General features: G+C 35.4%; 2 protein-coding genes and 1 long non-coding RNA gene across 3 annotated transcripts; 1 reads left to right on the plus strand and 2 right to left on the minus strand.

Annotated features, from left to right (window-relative positions):
- Positions 1–170: 170 nt before the first annotated feature.
- Positions 171–1,854, minus strand: LOC140744517 (nucleoside-triphosphatase THEP1). Its single transcript, XM_073076144.1, is given in 5 exon segments — positions 171–384; positions 990–1,184; positions 1,328–1,521; positions 1,524–1,583; positions 1,659–1,854. Coding segments are annotated over 5 exon segments (567 nt in total). The 5' UTR covers positions 1,702–1,854; the 3' UTR covers positions 171–309.
- Positions 1,855–2,174: 320 nt separating this feature from the next.
- Echs1 (Enoyl-CoA hydratase, short chain 1) lies at positions 2,175–8,883 on the plus strand. The gene is made up of 6 exons (XM_073076145.1): positions 2,175–2,450; positions 4,052–4,228; positions 5,046–5,194; positions 6,302–6,506; positions 7,624–7,811; positions 8,696–8,883. The coding sequence occupies exons 1-6, from the start codon at positions 2,342–2,344 to the stop codon at positions 8,759–8,761; spliced, it is 894 nt and encodes a 297-aa protein (XP_072932246.1). The 5' UTR covers positions 2,175–2,341; the 3' UTR covers positions 8,762–8,883.
- Positions 8,884–11,586: 2,703 nt separating this feature from the next.
- LOC140744519 (uncharacterized) lies at positions 11,587–12,752 on the minus strand. Its single transcript, XR_012102554.1, has 2 exons — positions 12,319–12,752; positions 11,587–12,223 (listed from the first exon to the last, which is right to left on the minus strand). It is a non-coding gene; the product is annotated as an uncharacterized LOC140744519 (long non-coding RNA).
- Positions 12,753–15,898: the final 3,146 nt, after the last annotated feature.

A 15,898-nucleotide genomic window follows, 5' to 3' on the forward strand; every position in this document is an offset into this window, starting at 1 on the left:
GAAATATGTGCGGAAAATACTTTTGCTATAGAAAAAGCACTATATTTTGTTACTACAATTGACCTCATGTATTAATGTTATTAATGCCTGTTTTAAATATTACATATAAGGTTAGTACTCAAAGAACAGTTGTTTATTATCAAATAAATAATTAAAATTAAACTCCTATGTCTTTCCAAACAAAAGTATTTATTGTTATATAGAGTTGTAATGTTTTGTTATGTATTGCAAGCTGCATAATAATAGAAAATAATGTTACTTTGGCATCATCAAATGATCTGTTACATAGTTAGTACTTAATAAATAAAGTTAGTTCATCCCTAAAGCAGTTTTAATTTCTTGGAAAATAACTTCATGGATGGTACTTCTATTTTCTCTTGTCACCTGAAATAGGGAAATATATTTGTTAATAATTAATATTGTGCTTTGATCTACCAACTGATCTGGAGGTTGGATCTACTACTAAATTGACTAAACATCTTTTTCATGGTGCAACCTCCTTACGAAGTATAGTGGGGGTCTCAGTATATCAGTAAAAATATTTTGTCCCACTCATATATTTACCATACCCGCTACTGTTTCTCACTTGTACTTTATTGTATTCAAAATATAAAATCCTCACAATTTTTTTACGACACCCAAAACCTTTAACTTTTCTACAAACTAAATAAAAATATTTTTTGAACTATATTAAAAAACTATAGGTTTGTTTCATTTTTACTGAGTATAAGAGACCCCCATGCCCCTTTATAGATGTTTTGCAGCCCCTTAGAGGGATAATCAAATGTAAACTAGAATGTTATTGTTATAATGCACAGTAATTGATATGTTAGATATATTATATTGTCCATGTAAAACTGTTAGTCCGCTCTGAATATAGACAAATCGCGTCACCATAGCAAATTGTATGACTACACCTGCTCGCAACAACTTCAGAGAGGGCTAGCAGTTTGACGATAATTATACTATAGTAAATAATTTTTGCTTACCATCCAAACTTTAGCCCTTGAATTGTTTCTAATAGATTCAATGAGGGGATCACCCTTTCTAACAGGTATTGTAGCCAATACTATACCATTAGAATTTGGACTAAAGATTTCCTTTATTCTTTCTTTGAATGGTACACTGAAGAATTCCATTTTGCCAATTTCGTCAATTACCAAGCATGTCTGGACATCTTCAGTCTGTAAAAAAAGTTATAATTATTAATTGATGAGCTGTGCCTGCGACTTTGTTGATCCAGAAAATATAATGTCAATTCTACAACCTCTTCTATCAAACTTATGAAGTCATTATAACAATAATATTGTATAGTGTACAGTCTTACCTTATTTATAGAGGGCAAAGCAATACTTTCAAACTCCTGAATTAAAACACCATATTTACCAACTTTATACTTTATAGGACCATTCAACAGACTCTGGTCTCTTGCCAGGCGGCCGCGAGTACCATCTAAAGTAATTACATCAAACCCTTCTCTCACTCTGTTCTTCCTAACCTCTTCGGTATAAAAACCAGCATTTTTATGCCATTATCATTCATGAGAGTTGATAGTTTTTTAGTCAAGGTAGTCTTACCGACCCCTGTAATATAAATCTCGTGATAAAACAGGAAATAGGGCAAATAATAGCCACATTTATGGAATATCGGTACCTAACCAGGGTCGCCGGTTAAGATAAAGTATTTCAATCTGTTAGCCATATTTAAAAGAATGATAATAATTTCAACACAGGAACAACCTTTACGTGTACAGTAATAGTAAATTTTATTTAATATTTATGTTGATTTTGTTATTATTACATTACAGCAAATAATGAATACATCAGTACACAATATGCCAGATGCCAGTGATAACTTGACAGTTGACAAGTGACAATTAGGGATACAGGTGTATAGAAATTTCGATAATATCGAGCTATAAATATAGATATTTAAGTCGATACTACTGCTGATATGATATTTTCATATTCTGAGATCATAATGAACGAGATTTTTTTTTACTTTAATAAAATCACAATCTTAAAAACTAAAATATAAATATGTTAAATTAATAATGGTTCACGTATTATATATAAATATTGTTAAAATTTTCTTTTCAGTTTTGACAAGCTTGCAAAATTATAAACACCAGTGGTGCCTCATAAAATTAGCCAGGAGATATGATATGGTAACACTGTTATCTATAAATATTCAACCTCGCTGTTTCTTATCAGTCAAACAGCAAGTAGATATTTGACTCGTATCAAAGTTCATACATAATTATTTATAAAATTTGTATTACTTTATTAACTGACACGCGGCTGGAGTGGTGTGATATTGGGACTTATCTATATTGTAAAAAATGGCTTCCGTGAGCTCGGTAACCCGTGTTTTATTAGGCAAAAATGTTTTTAATGCCTGCCGTGCCGCAACCTGTACGAATACCGGTTTTATAAAGTTCTACAGCACAGGTAATATTTAAAACGAGTTATTTTGCGATGTAATTTAGAGATGGTAAAACTTCGTTGCACGACTGCGGTGACGACACCGGCATATCTTAAACTAAAATTAAAATAAAACTGCTATTTCCTGTTTGAAATGTAAAGCAGATATACTAATAAAAGGCATTCCAGTTTTGTTCTTTGGGAGTAGCCGGAGTAGTAATGTTTGAAGCCATGAGTAGAACTTCCGTGTTATTTGATACCGGTTACCGGTATACATGGGCCATAGTAACCACATACCATCTATGTGACCACCAAGCTTGCTTAATACTACTAAATAAAAAAATGTCTTAGTTATTAAGTAATTGATATGCATTGGCAATAACATTTAATAGATAAAGTAATATTCATATCCAATATTTTTATATATGTGATCTTCACAATGATTTAAGTCACCATTAATCTTTGGTTAAGTTATCAAAAAATTTGGTGCATACCGGATCAAATCTCGGATTTCCAATTTTCATTACGACACAGCAAAATCTTAAGTATTCAAAAACAAATTCTGTAGGTTTGGTATGACCTTGAAATAAAAAAATAATAAATAAAATAAAAATTGTACTCTGCCACAATAAAATGACTTATTTAATTTACAGGCATATATTAGGGATATGTCCGTCCAAAAATACATGATGAATGAACACATTCATCATGTATTTTTGTAAGATAACAATCTTAAAATATAATTTTTTTTTAATTGGAGTTGCCTGCAGATCACCTGCATCACTGCCATTTACGTACATTTTATACCACCTTTACATAGAACATATTCTACCAAAATTGATCATAGATGTGTTGTCCTTGTCCTGAGAACTAAGATAGCTGCCTCATATGTAAGTCAGCCAGCATCTAAAATCTAAAAACTGCTGCACACTATAAAAAGGTATAGATTCATTATTGATCTATATGTTGTAATCTTTACATCATACATATAAAACTGATCTTATGCCTCATGTGTAAAATAATATAATTGAAACAAAGTTGTGCACAATTTATCTTCATTATGTGACACTTATCTTACATCATATAGGAATATGATATAGCTAGTTACATAACCAACTCTTATCTTGATCACTCTCGCTGTCGGCAACCTTCGCTTTTGTAAACATGAAGCTTATCTATTATCTAAGTATATGGCTCAATATTCATTTTATTTAACAAACATAGGCCGAAATAAAATTTCCTTCTGATGTATGATATGATATCATATAAATAAGTAGCGTGAAATAAATATCTCATTTTCATGTGATTATACTGAAATTTATATACTTACCTAGTCGTATAATCTTATCGCTATAATTATGTCGACATATGTTTCAACTAATTTTAATAAAAAACTGACTACTCTTTTATTACTGACTACAAATCATTACAGAATGGTACATGGAAAGCAATATTTATCTAGTCTATCTTAATCTAGTTTTATATTGGAAAATAAAGAATTAAAGAAATCTAAAAATGTGTTTAAACATATCTTTAAACTCTAGCGAATGAAATAAACATAATATTATCTAAGCAAGGCTATAAACATATTCTGTATTAATACAATTTTCCCGTTTTATCTATTTCAGCTCCAACATATGAGAATATTAAAATCGATGTTGTGGGAGCAAAGAAAAATGTAGGCCTGATACAACTGCACAGGCCTAAGGCCTTGAACGCACTCTGCAAAGCCCTCTTCACGGAGCTCGGCAAGGCTGTGAAGGACTTCGACAATGATAACAACATTGCAGCTATTATCATCACAGGTATTGCTTTTCAACTACTGTTATATAAACATTAATTTTATACATTACTGGTGTCTTGTCGTGGTAGAAATAATTTTGCCGTAACCTATTATGTCACACTACTGGGTACCAATCATTCCCCGCGCCAAATGGGGAGCCTAGAATATACTCCACCACTCTACTCCAATGTGGATTGGTGCATGAAGGTATGATACGAAGGTTAATCTAACCCATGTCGATGGTGTCTAAGCCTCTGACAAAATTTAACAACTCATATCAACAACTCCTCCAACCTCTAACATACCCAAAAATAAGGAAAGCATACATAAAGTTTAACCATTGGTGTGACAGTCCGGATGGACGGTGTCATCCATCCACCTCCTAATGCTTAATAATGGTAATCCTGCTGCTTGCCTTGTGTAGATTGATATGTACATAAAACTATAGGCTAAGCACTCTTTTATTTGCGTGTCGCTCTTTAATTATATTTTAAATTTGTATTTTGTAGGTGATAGAACCGCTTGTGGTTCGCCTCCGGCGGCACCACCGGCACATCTATTTCTGACTCATAACAGCAGTGTGTTCTGATTTGAAGGGTTTGCTAAGGGAGACATACTTTTTCGATCCGTTCCAGCTTAGTCGTCAGGGATAGCGGAGCATCTGTAGCCGACCTCAAGTAGGAATGTCTAATCCTATCTGGGGTTAATTACATATGTCCAAGGGCAGCAGTAGCCACTTACCATCAGGTGGACTGCATGCTCGTCTGCTACTCCCATATTATAAAAAAGAGAATGATATATAGTTAATGTTGTTTTTATAATAAAGCAATGATCTGCAGGCAGTGAGAAAGCCTTCGCGGCGGGCGCAGACATCAAGGAGATGCAGAACAACACGTACAGCTCGAACCAGAAGGAAGGCTTCCTGCAGGAGTGGGAGGATGTCTCCAACTGCGGCAAGCCTATCATCGCTGCTGTTAACGGATTTGCCGTGAGTTGCTTACTTTTCTTTGAGAATAGGGGCAGAGTATGAGTGATTTTGGCTTGCTGCAAACATCGTCACACGAAAGCGACAGGTTCTATAATCTTTAAGCACCTGTTTGCAGGGGCACAGGACCATACACAAGCTGTAGTGCTTATAAATATTGCACATTATTTTGTATATACTATGATGGTAACAAATATTTTAAAGAAATTACCCATGCATTGGATGAGGTGGATATAGATAGGTGGAGTTGTGGATGTATAAGACAACCAGAGCACAACATAAATAAAATATGAATTGAACTAGCTTAATAGGACATTAAAACAGCGAAGTTTTAAGTTGAGCATCATCTTTTTTCTTTCATTTGTCGTGTTAGATTGAAACTACCTATAACGCTCCATGCACATAGTCAGAATCTAAAAAGTACAATTACCAAAAATGATAGTTATCATCAATGTGTGTAAATACTTGATTAACGTTTTCACTGATAGCAATATCGAGATAAAATGCTATCATGATAAAAGATAACTAACATAAGGTTTGTTCAATGTTCACAAATAATGAATAACAATTATACTGGGAGAGAATAAATTATACATGTATGGATGATGAAATTGATAAATTAATTAAACTCATTTCATTTTCGAAATACCTAATACGATAAATTGTAAATGGTTATAATTATTATAGTAATGTTAATAATTACTTAATAATTGTCAATTATATTTTTCAAAATAAGTAAGTAGCAGATCCGTACTTGACTAATATGGCTATGGCGAAGACTCTAAAATTTTCGGTACATGGGAAGAGACGCGTGCCTTTTCAGCTTTTTTATTTATATTTAGTATTTTTTGTTATAGCCACCCTTGCTTTTACGGTTCCGTTCCGGCCACCATTTTACATACTCTGTAAAAATTTCAAGTGTTCTATTATGGTTCAGAAAATAGAGTCCTATGATAGACCGACAAACAGTAATATACAGTAATGCTGAGGCATAGTAATAGGATTCCGATTTTACCCTTTGGGTACGGACCCTGAAAACGCTTCCTTAAACTCCTTGATACTGTAATGACGCATATTTTGAAGGTAATTTAAAAACTTCTACTTTCACAGCTCGGCGGTGGTTGCGAGCTGGCGATGCTGTGCGACATCATCTACGCGGGCGAGAAGGCGAAGTTCGGGCAGCCGGAGATCAACATCGGGACCATCCCCGGCGCGGGCGGCACCCAGCGCCTGCCGCGCTACGTCGGCAAGTCCAAGGCGATGGAGATCGTGCTCACCGGCAACTTTATTGACGCTCACGAAGCCGAGAAGATGGGTAAGTTTGTCTATACTAAGACAATATAATACAACCAAGACTTTCTAAATGTTTATACTTTCTCCTAAGCATAAACATCGTGCTCCGGTAACTTTATAGACGCTCACGAAGCCGAGAAAATGGGTAAACTTGGGTCCTTAGCGAAATAGTCGCGATCGCACCATACATTTTGGTCACAGGGTAAATTTGGCTAAATTAGGCCAATTTTTTGTAACGCGTTTTAAATATAAATTTTAGTATTTATTGTATAGTCCCGCGTGTCCTCTCAGCCGCGGGGCAGGAATCCATGCAGGGTTTCCAAAAAAAAAACTGACCAAGTACGAGTCGGACTCAACGGTTTTGGGGGGCGGGGGAGTCATGACCCAATGAAGCCCTCCCACGGGACCACACATGTAGCGAAACCGATATGTTTTAGCAACCTTTGCTCATACTTTTCAGTCATGTTAATAGACGCGTAGGAAATCACTACCTCCTAATCAACTTATAGATAATCAGTTAGCTGAGAAAATAGATAAATCCTTACTTCCTTACTAATATTATAAATCTCTAACTCTGAATCGGAAAGTAACTCTGTCTGTCTGTCCGTCTGTCTGTTTGTCCCTTCTTCATGTCTAAACCACTGAACCGATTTGAATGAAATTTTGTACAAAGATAGTCTGAGACCCGAGAAAGGACAAAGGATAGTTTTTATCCCGGAAATCCCACGGGAACTAGGGATGGCGATCTAAGATCGATTAATCGAAGGATCGATCTTTCGGACCCAAAACATCGATTATTTTAATCGATATTAGTTAAGATTAAATCGTAAGCTATGCATTTCATCAAGTAATGATCTTTAGCAAAGTTGAAGGTACGAATTTACAGTTTAATGTATGTTAGTATGTTATATTATTTTCTTTACGCGGGCGAAGCCGCGGGCAAAAAGTAGTTTACCATATTTTAGGTTACGACTTTCCATATAAGAGATGCTGCCATAATGATGTTAAAGTTCATCTTAGTTCTAAATCATACTATCCTGGAAATTCACTTGCAGTTTTTAGGTAATACCATAACATTGTAGGAAAATTATACCATTAATTCTGTAACAAACCACACTTACTTCTGGTTTGGTCGCCAGGTCTGGTCAGCCGTGTGTTCCCAGTAGAGAAGCTTCTAGAAGAAACCATCAAGCTAGCTGAGAGGATCGGCACCCATTCCCCACTTATAGTGAAGATGGCCAAGCAGTCCGTGAACCAAGCCTATGAAACCACACTTAGATCTGGTCTGCAATACGAGAAGTCTATATTCTATGGAACCTTCGCTACGGTATGTCAAATGTTTATTAATAAGTAGGCATAGATTAGTATGTCCCTGTAGTTCCGGGACTAGAATAGGGCTACGGTATCCCCTGCCTGTCGTAAGAGGCGACTAAAAGGGGGCTTCCGGGATTGCGGGCGGCAAGAGTGGGAACTCGAACCGTCCAGTATGCTACCCCGGGAAGGACAGTGGCATGTGTGGTCGCATACCGTCGTAATCACCAGATGTTGTGGGAGGAGCGAACGCTCCCCCAGGGCAGAGTCCGATCCGGGCATCGCGCTTGGAGGTCTCCGGTTGTGTTCCGTTGGAGATCCCGGAGTTCTGCAACAAGCGCTGAGGACGGCCACGGGGGGGTTTTTAGTGCGGTAAAAATCCCACATAACCCGGCGTCGCTCCCACATCGTCAAGGGCCTTTTGAAGGTTTGCCCTCGAAAAAAAAAAAAAAAGAGGCATAGAGTAGTAAAGATTGCTAACTACTAACAAGAAAATGTAACCAGTTTTGACAATTGAAATTGTCAGTCATCTATTATCGTGTTTGAAAAATATTAAAAAATATGTAGTTTTTAGATCATTTAGGAATGAAACGATACTTCTCTGCACTTTTTCTTTGATTTCGTGTTTTTGCATCACTTACTGCGCATGTCGGCATTGTCTCCTCTCAGAATGAGAAGGATTAGGCCACAGTCCAGGTATGCAGGTTTCATCACGAGGTTTTTTTCACCGTTTAGCAAGTGGTAATTAACTTCTAATACGCACATGACTTTGAAAAATCAGAGGTGCGTGCCTGAGATTTGAACCACGGACCCCCCTATCGAGAGGCCGAGTTTCTTAACTACCAGGCTATCACTAACCTAATATTAGTATTTTATATAATCATTTTTTTTGTTCTACAGGAGGACCGTAAAGAAGGCATGGGTGCATTTGTTGAAAAGAGACCTCCCAACTTCAAGAATGAATAGACTGCGATTTTTTAAACATTTTATACATCCTGTTGAATCATGTAGTAATAAAAAAATAAGAAAAGGTGCTTTTATATCGTTATAAATATTTGTTAATGGCAATATACACTATATATTTTTAATAGGACTTTTATTTGTTACATTTGCTGTCCTCTGTTATAATTCATAAAATGGCTGGCAATATATTAATAAATTGAAGTTACTTATACGACTTCGTTATACCACAGTATAAGGATCTATACTATAGATAGATATTTGTACCGTGGTTATACTGACGACCCGCGTGGTGGAGCGGTCACCATACCGGTTTGACGAGCAAAGGGTTTCTGGTTCGATCACCGGCCAGACAGATTTGAATGATGAATTTAGATACCTGTTCTGGGTCTGGTTGTTTGTGTATTTGTCTATGTGTGTGTCCATGGCACCCACGATACAGGGAGTTGAAAAATCTAATATGCTTGTAAATAATACTTTTAATGGATTTTTGAAAAAAATGTGAATTTTATAATAAGTATTTCAATATTCAGGATTTTATATAAGTAGGTATGCATTTTTCTCATTTTATATTAATATTATCATTTAAAAGAGATTCATAATTTATTAAATGCTTATAAGGGATTCATTTTTAATTGATGCATAATTAATAAATAAAAAAATATTTACCAAAAGTAAAATATATACTTTATATCATTGTTTTCTTATTTGTTATATTTTCAAAAAATTGTGCCATTTAAAAACGTGAAGTGTTTTTTTAAAACACTGGCTACGTCACTACAATGGCTATAGTGAGGTTCGATCAATGTGTGTGCGACGTTGAATTCACCCCCTTGAGAATTTTGCCGGGCAAAGAGGATACCCTCGAGACCCAAATAATCCCTACCCACCCCCATATTGCAAACGCAAACGCGGCATATGAGAGACCGGTGGGTATGAACTACCATTTTGCTTGCTCGGATCTTGCAATCCTAACCTAACAATTTATATATTATTTAAAGCTTAAACTTGCTAGGCGACACACGACACCGATACTGCCTCATTATATAAGTTTGTTTTATTGTTTTGTAGATTCTGAAATGATGTAATCTCGAGCGGATTAAGGGGATGGGGGTAGAGGCTGCGGTTACCAAACGCAGTTACTAAAAAAATATCACCGAAATCATACGTATTTTTCGACGAATATGTCTATCACACATTTGTAAAATCAAATCAACTTTTTACACTAGGAGCCTCCATTCAAATTTCCGCCCCGAGCGTCTGATAACCTTAGTCCGGCACTGGGTATAATGGTATTTTTTGAGGTCTAAATTTCATAGTAAAAAGCAGTGTAAAAGAATTATATGTAAAAAAATAAAAGATAGATATGTAAAAGAAACATAGTAACAAGTAACCGCAATTATGGGTAACAACATATTATTTTACTCTTTGGTAACAACACTAATAACTACATAAACTGCATACAGAATACAGTGCCGCAATGTACGTATTCGTTTGTTTACTATAAAGTGACGTAATTTGCTCATAATTATCATTTTGAAGTTTCCTTCAGAAACGCTAAACGCCATGCTATTTTGGCTCGTAGCGTGACGTCATTGCGTTAGTAATCATTAATAATCAGAATACAACGTTGCAAAAAAGAGGTTTATTTCAAAGGTAATAATGAGTTATCATTGGTGTCCTGTGCCTGGATGCAAGAACACTAGCGTAAAAACGCCAGGAAAGCTGTGGATTCAAGTGCCGAATAATATTAAAATGAGAAATACGTGGCTACAACTAGCTGGAAGACATCCGGCGTCTTTGTCCATAAAATCCAGACTGTATTTCTGTGAAGATCACTTCGACGTAAGTAATCCTAGTATACAGATACAAAAGAAATCGTACAAAATAAGTCATATATATTATAGGTTATAAAAAAGTAAAGTTGCCAATATGCATGATGACAGATTTTGAAATACATTATTTTACAAATAAACTTGCATTTGCGAATTATGCGCCGATACTCACGCTGGAGTTCATATACTTAATATAAAATAAATTCAATTTTTGCAAGATAAAGGTTTGAAGAAAAAAATACCAAAATATACAGTGCGCAGATAGTTAACACTTTTATGTTATTTATTGATTGTTTTGATTCGTAATTGGCTACTTGACACTTTTTGGGAAAGTGTTGTAATGAATTAGTATATATGCCTTTCATTGATCACTTTTTCGAAAAAAGGGCTATTTATTAATAAAAAACAAAGTTTCTTTACGGTGAACGGAACGTCGCGTTAAATCAGGCGGTCAAGTGTCATTTTGTGGCGAAACGTCATTATACTGTAAACAAACAACGCTCGGAAGAAAATAGGGAGTTATTTAGCTTTTATAACTAAAATTGAAATAAATGACAAGTTATAAGACGTGTGCAGTGACGATGTGTACAAGTACGATCGCTAAATATCCTAACAAATTTGCTTATACACGTTCCTAAACCGAAATCTCATAAACATTAAAAGAACTTGCAGACAGAGGATTCAAACATATAATAGAAGTATTAATGAGAAAAAAGAATAAGGAGTGATTCCTATACTCTAAATCATCAAACCCGGATGTAATCAGAACAAAACAGCATGTTAAAGTATTCATATATTATAAAGATGTCTACAATAAGAATAGAGTTAGAATAGTATTAGTTAAGAATAGAATAAATGAATTAAAAGACGTCTACGAGAATTCTCTATTTTAAGGCCTCATTCTGTAATTAATAAGAAACAAACTATTTCGATGACTGAGTTATTATTACTTGTGCACGGATTAACTTACAGGACTGTATAATTAAAAATACATGATTTGCTAATTTTAATCTTTTATTAACCGACTGCTTTGTTTGTTAGGTTTATATGGGTCTATTATTGAGTACACACCATAGAACTTTTGTATATATTTTATTCATTATATGTTACATTTACAATATTTACTACAGATAACCTCAAAGAATTTTGAAGCTGTTATTTTCTTGTATATTGAAGCTGAATTTTTGTGCTGCTTGAGTGTGTACTTTCTTCATTTTTTAAATTATTTTCTGTAACAACTAGATATATAATTTTTATCATTATCATTTTGAGAAATCTGTAGTGCAATAACAGCAACTGTATGGTCTTTTTCCTTCCTTCATCTTGTTACTCAAGTAAAGAACTACTATTTCCCATTTCTTTATGTACTTCAGAGTGCTGACCAGCTTTGAAACTTTTTGTTCCTCACTTTCTATGACTCCACATTAAATCATGTTTGCTGCATCCTTGGGAGGCAGGACAGACATCACATTTAATAATACTTTGTTTTTCATATACAGTCATGGACACTGAGCATGACTTTTGATGTACCTTGTATTCAGGACAACTTTTACTTTTCATAAAATACAAACTTGCCTGCCTCTTAAACTGCACATACCCTATAGCGTCGTTACTATACGAGTGTCACGAAGATCTGAAAATATAAATATAACCAATAAATAACCTTAGAGCAGTTCACATAAGAATATAAGTATAGTTTAAAATGCTTGATAATCACTTAAAGACAACCTTTCTTCTATCGGAAATCGGTTAAGAAATGTTTTAACTGTCCGAAATGATTAAATGTAAATATAAAGAATATTTTACTTACGTTGTTTATTTGTGATTTCCATAGGTTATTTCACGGAAGTTTTTGTATTCATTTTTATTTATTGCATTGTATATCTTCTTTAAGCAGATTCACGCTATCAGCTTTAATATACTGTGGATTCATTTCGGTTCACAACATAAATTCAACCAACTCTAACAGCAAACGATATCATTTTTATTTGTCTTGTTTATTATGCATGTAGTGACGTCACCTGACATTTAAGGCAGCACTGTCGCCGTTTTGGGATTTAAAATCCACAGATAAAAAATCGAAAATTTCTTTTAAAAAATTAAAATACTTAGAACGTATTAAAAATTAAACTAAATACTGCATAATTTATGTTTACTTATAAGCTATCATACTGAATATATTTCATATTTTATTGTTATAACTGTCAAGTACCCAATTGTCATTACTTTATGGGATAAATATGAATCCTAAAGTGTATCGATGGTGTGCGGTTCCTCAATATAATTCGCATTCCTAAGTGTCGCATGAATAAAAATGTGTCGTCAAAGTCAAGAATGTCTTACAAACCGAAACCCCCCAGTATGTTTATACCTTAACTTATTATAATAAAAACATATTCGTTGCACACATCTCATGTGGCACTGGAACGAACTGTGGCGAGTAGGCAGGCGGGTGGCCGTGGCACTCGGTGAAGACGTGATCTGTGCGGCGGTGCGCGCGATCATCCCTGCGCGGACTATACCACGCCAAACTTCTAGTCCGCTCTGAAATTGCGCACAGGTTTAGTTGGCATACATATATATTCCGTAACGTAAGGGCACACTAACGCAGCTATGTACCCGTAAGCGAGAGCTGGCAGCGGACGGGGGCCCGGGGGTTTCCGCGTTGTCCCGCTAATATCTACTTTTAATTGTTGCGGCTCTTCTCGTTTCTATGTTCGGAGCGGACTAGCATTTTGGCGCTCTACTTCATTAAAATCTTGTGTTCAACCATCTCTACTTCGCTCTGCCAGCACACAAGCAGCAATCAAATAAACGTAAAAATCAATATTCCACTTTTAAAATACACAATTTTTAGCAAGATTTTTAGCCTGTACCTCTCTGATCGCCATTTTGACGCCGATGTGACGTCAATCCGAGAGTAAACTGAAATTTTTGGGGTGCTGCTAAAATTTATCATCTTAGTATTAGACATGGTTTGCTATAGTTTTTTAAATAACTCTAATTAAATTAACATGAAAATATGGATATTACTTTATATACGATATAAAAAATAAGGTTGAACGAGTCTGATTTAACTTTACCGGTCTAAGTATTCCCAGCGTGGAACTGTTCTTATATTTCAGTGCAAAGGTGTAGTTGCTAGCTGGGGGGTTACTACCATCTCTTAACACAATATTATTTTAATCATACTTTTACTTTTTTTACAGGGAATTTAACTTTTTAAGCAAAATATGTCATTTTCAGTTGGTTTTATACAATGGATAAGCGAAAAATTAATAAGGGTTTAAGTTTGTTCAACTGTGTAAGACGGAATACTTTACTGTTTTAAGGAGGAAAATAGAATTTTCCTGAACTATGATGGTTTTTAAAACATGGTGGTAGGCCCCCTGGAAGTCCCAACATCATCCTAAAAACATTATTATACTGTATGCGCAGAGCGCTTAGTGAGTTTTTGCCATAAGCAATCCATAGTCCTCCCGTATACCTACATTCCCTGACAGTACGGCTTAAAAAGTGTAATTTAGACCTGTCGTGAACAGCGGGCAAACCTACGGGTCCGTATATTACCTCGAACGACAAGCGCTCTGCGTTCCCTCTAGATAACTACATCTATCTAAGGCTGTCTGTAAGGACATGTCCTAGATATTTGAATTGATAAACCCTATTTGAGATTATCACCAGGTAGGTAATCGCAGGGAAGGGTTCAGGATATTTACTGGCAGCCTTAAACACCATGTACCTACTCGCTCTTTTTTACATTGTATACGAGACCGTGTGATGCGGCATAGACGTCACAAGCGAGATAGCAGTTCTCTGATTGCTCCAACAGTCGGCCCCAAAAGCACCATGTCGTCCGCATGGCTAACGTTGTTAAATGAAATACCACCGATACGACATCCTACACGCATACCGCTGAGCCCGACTATGAGGTCATTGATGCACAGATTGAAGAGCTTGGACAAGGTTAACCCCCCTCTGCCTCACTCCACACTACAAAGTTAGTCTGATTTGCATACCAATACCTGAACAGATTAATCATCTCCATCGGCATTTCCCTATGTGCCATTTTTGTCCAAAGCACGTCGTAAGAGACGAGATCGAAGGCCTTGAAGAGTTCCAGGAAGCAGGCGTACACCGGTGTTCTACGATCGGTATAGTATTGGACAGCATGCTTAAGACACAGTATTGCATTCTCAGTTGATAGACCAGACCGAAACCCAAACTGTGCATCATGTATGTTTAAGTATCTTTGCAAGTAAGAGTCCGACAAATCATCCAACACCTTAGCTGTAACAGTAGCGAGAGAAATAGGCCGATAATTTCCCGCATCAGAGATGTCTCCTGTCCTGCTCTTAACTATGGGCACTACAATGGTTTTTATTAAGTCAGCTGGTAAGTACTAGTGGCTCATGCACATAGAAAAGAACATAGAGAGACCCTCGGTAGATGTAACCCGCGTGTTTTAGATGCTCGACACTGAGCCCATCGTGTTCTGGAAATTTACCACGTTTAATACATGGAAATAGATATTCGTTTTTAGTACGAGATTTTCTGAGATGATGTTACTGTGAAGCAGAGGAATGAATATAATATAGTGAAGTTATGGCGTTTTATTCTTCCCAATGAATTCCCACTCTCCTTTCAGCTGCCAAATGACATGGAAAATTATATGCGTTATCATTTGATGGGCTCGGTGTCAAAAGTGCGCATGAAACCAGAATGTATTCCCAAAAAATTTGATTGCCGGCCAGATAGAAAAACAGGAATACTTGACTCTATTGAAAAACCAATATATTCAAAAGAAAATATTGTTCTCGAAGAATCTAACAAAAAATTGGAAAAAGGTGAGTAAAACAGCATTCAAACATTTTTAAGTACAAAAAATGTGTGTGTACAAAAAAAAAACACGTAAAAAGTGGTACATTTTCGCGAAATATTAGTTATTTTTCTAATTAAAATAAAATAAAAAATGACCAATATATATAATTAATCGACTTATTCAAATTCATTTTTAATAAATAGTGAAACTTTAGATAGATCATAGATTAGTAAAGATACTTCGCCGCCTTGAAATTGAATGAAGCCACAAACGGCTTATTTTAGTAAGATCTTTTTTTGAATTCTTGACAAATAAAAACATTTTTAGAGAAAATTTACGAATAAATAACTAATACTGCGTAATTTACGTAATAAATAAATAATTATTTCAAATATTTTAGGGACATTTTAGCACGGAGACGTGGCAAAACTTTTTTACGCAACTATTTCAATTCTCAAAACTGGGTACATTTTCTTGTTAGGAGTG

The sequence above is a fragment of the Epargyreus clarus genome, unplaced genomic scaffold (assembly GCF_041222505.1).
Source record: "Epargyreus clarus isolate Ecla_fem2 unplaced genomic scaffold, WU_Ecla_fem_2.2 ptg000008l, whole genome shotgun sequence".
Taxonomy (NCBI): domain Eukaryota; kingdom Metazoa; phylum Arthropoda; class Insecta; order Lepidoptera; family Hesperiidae; genus Epargyreus; species Epargyreus clarus.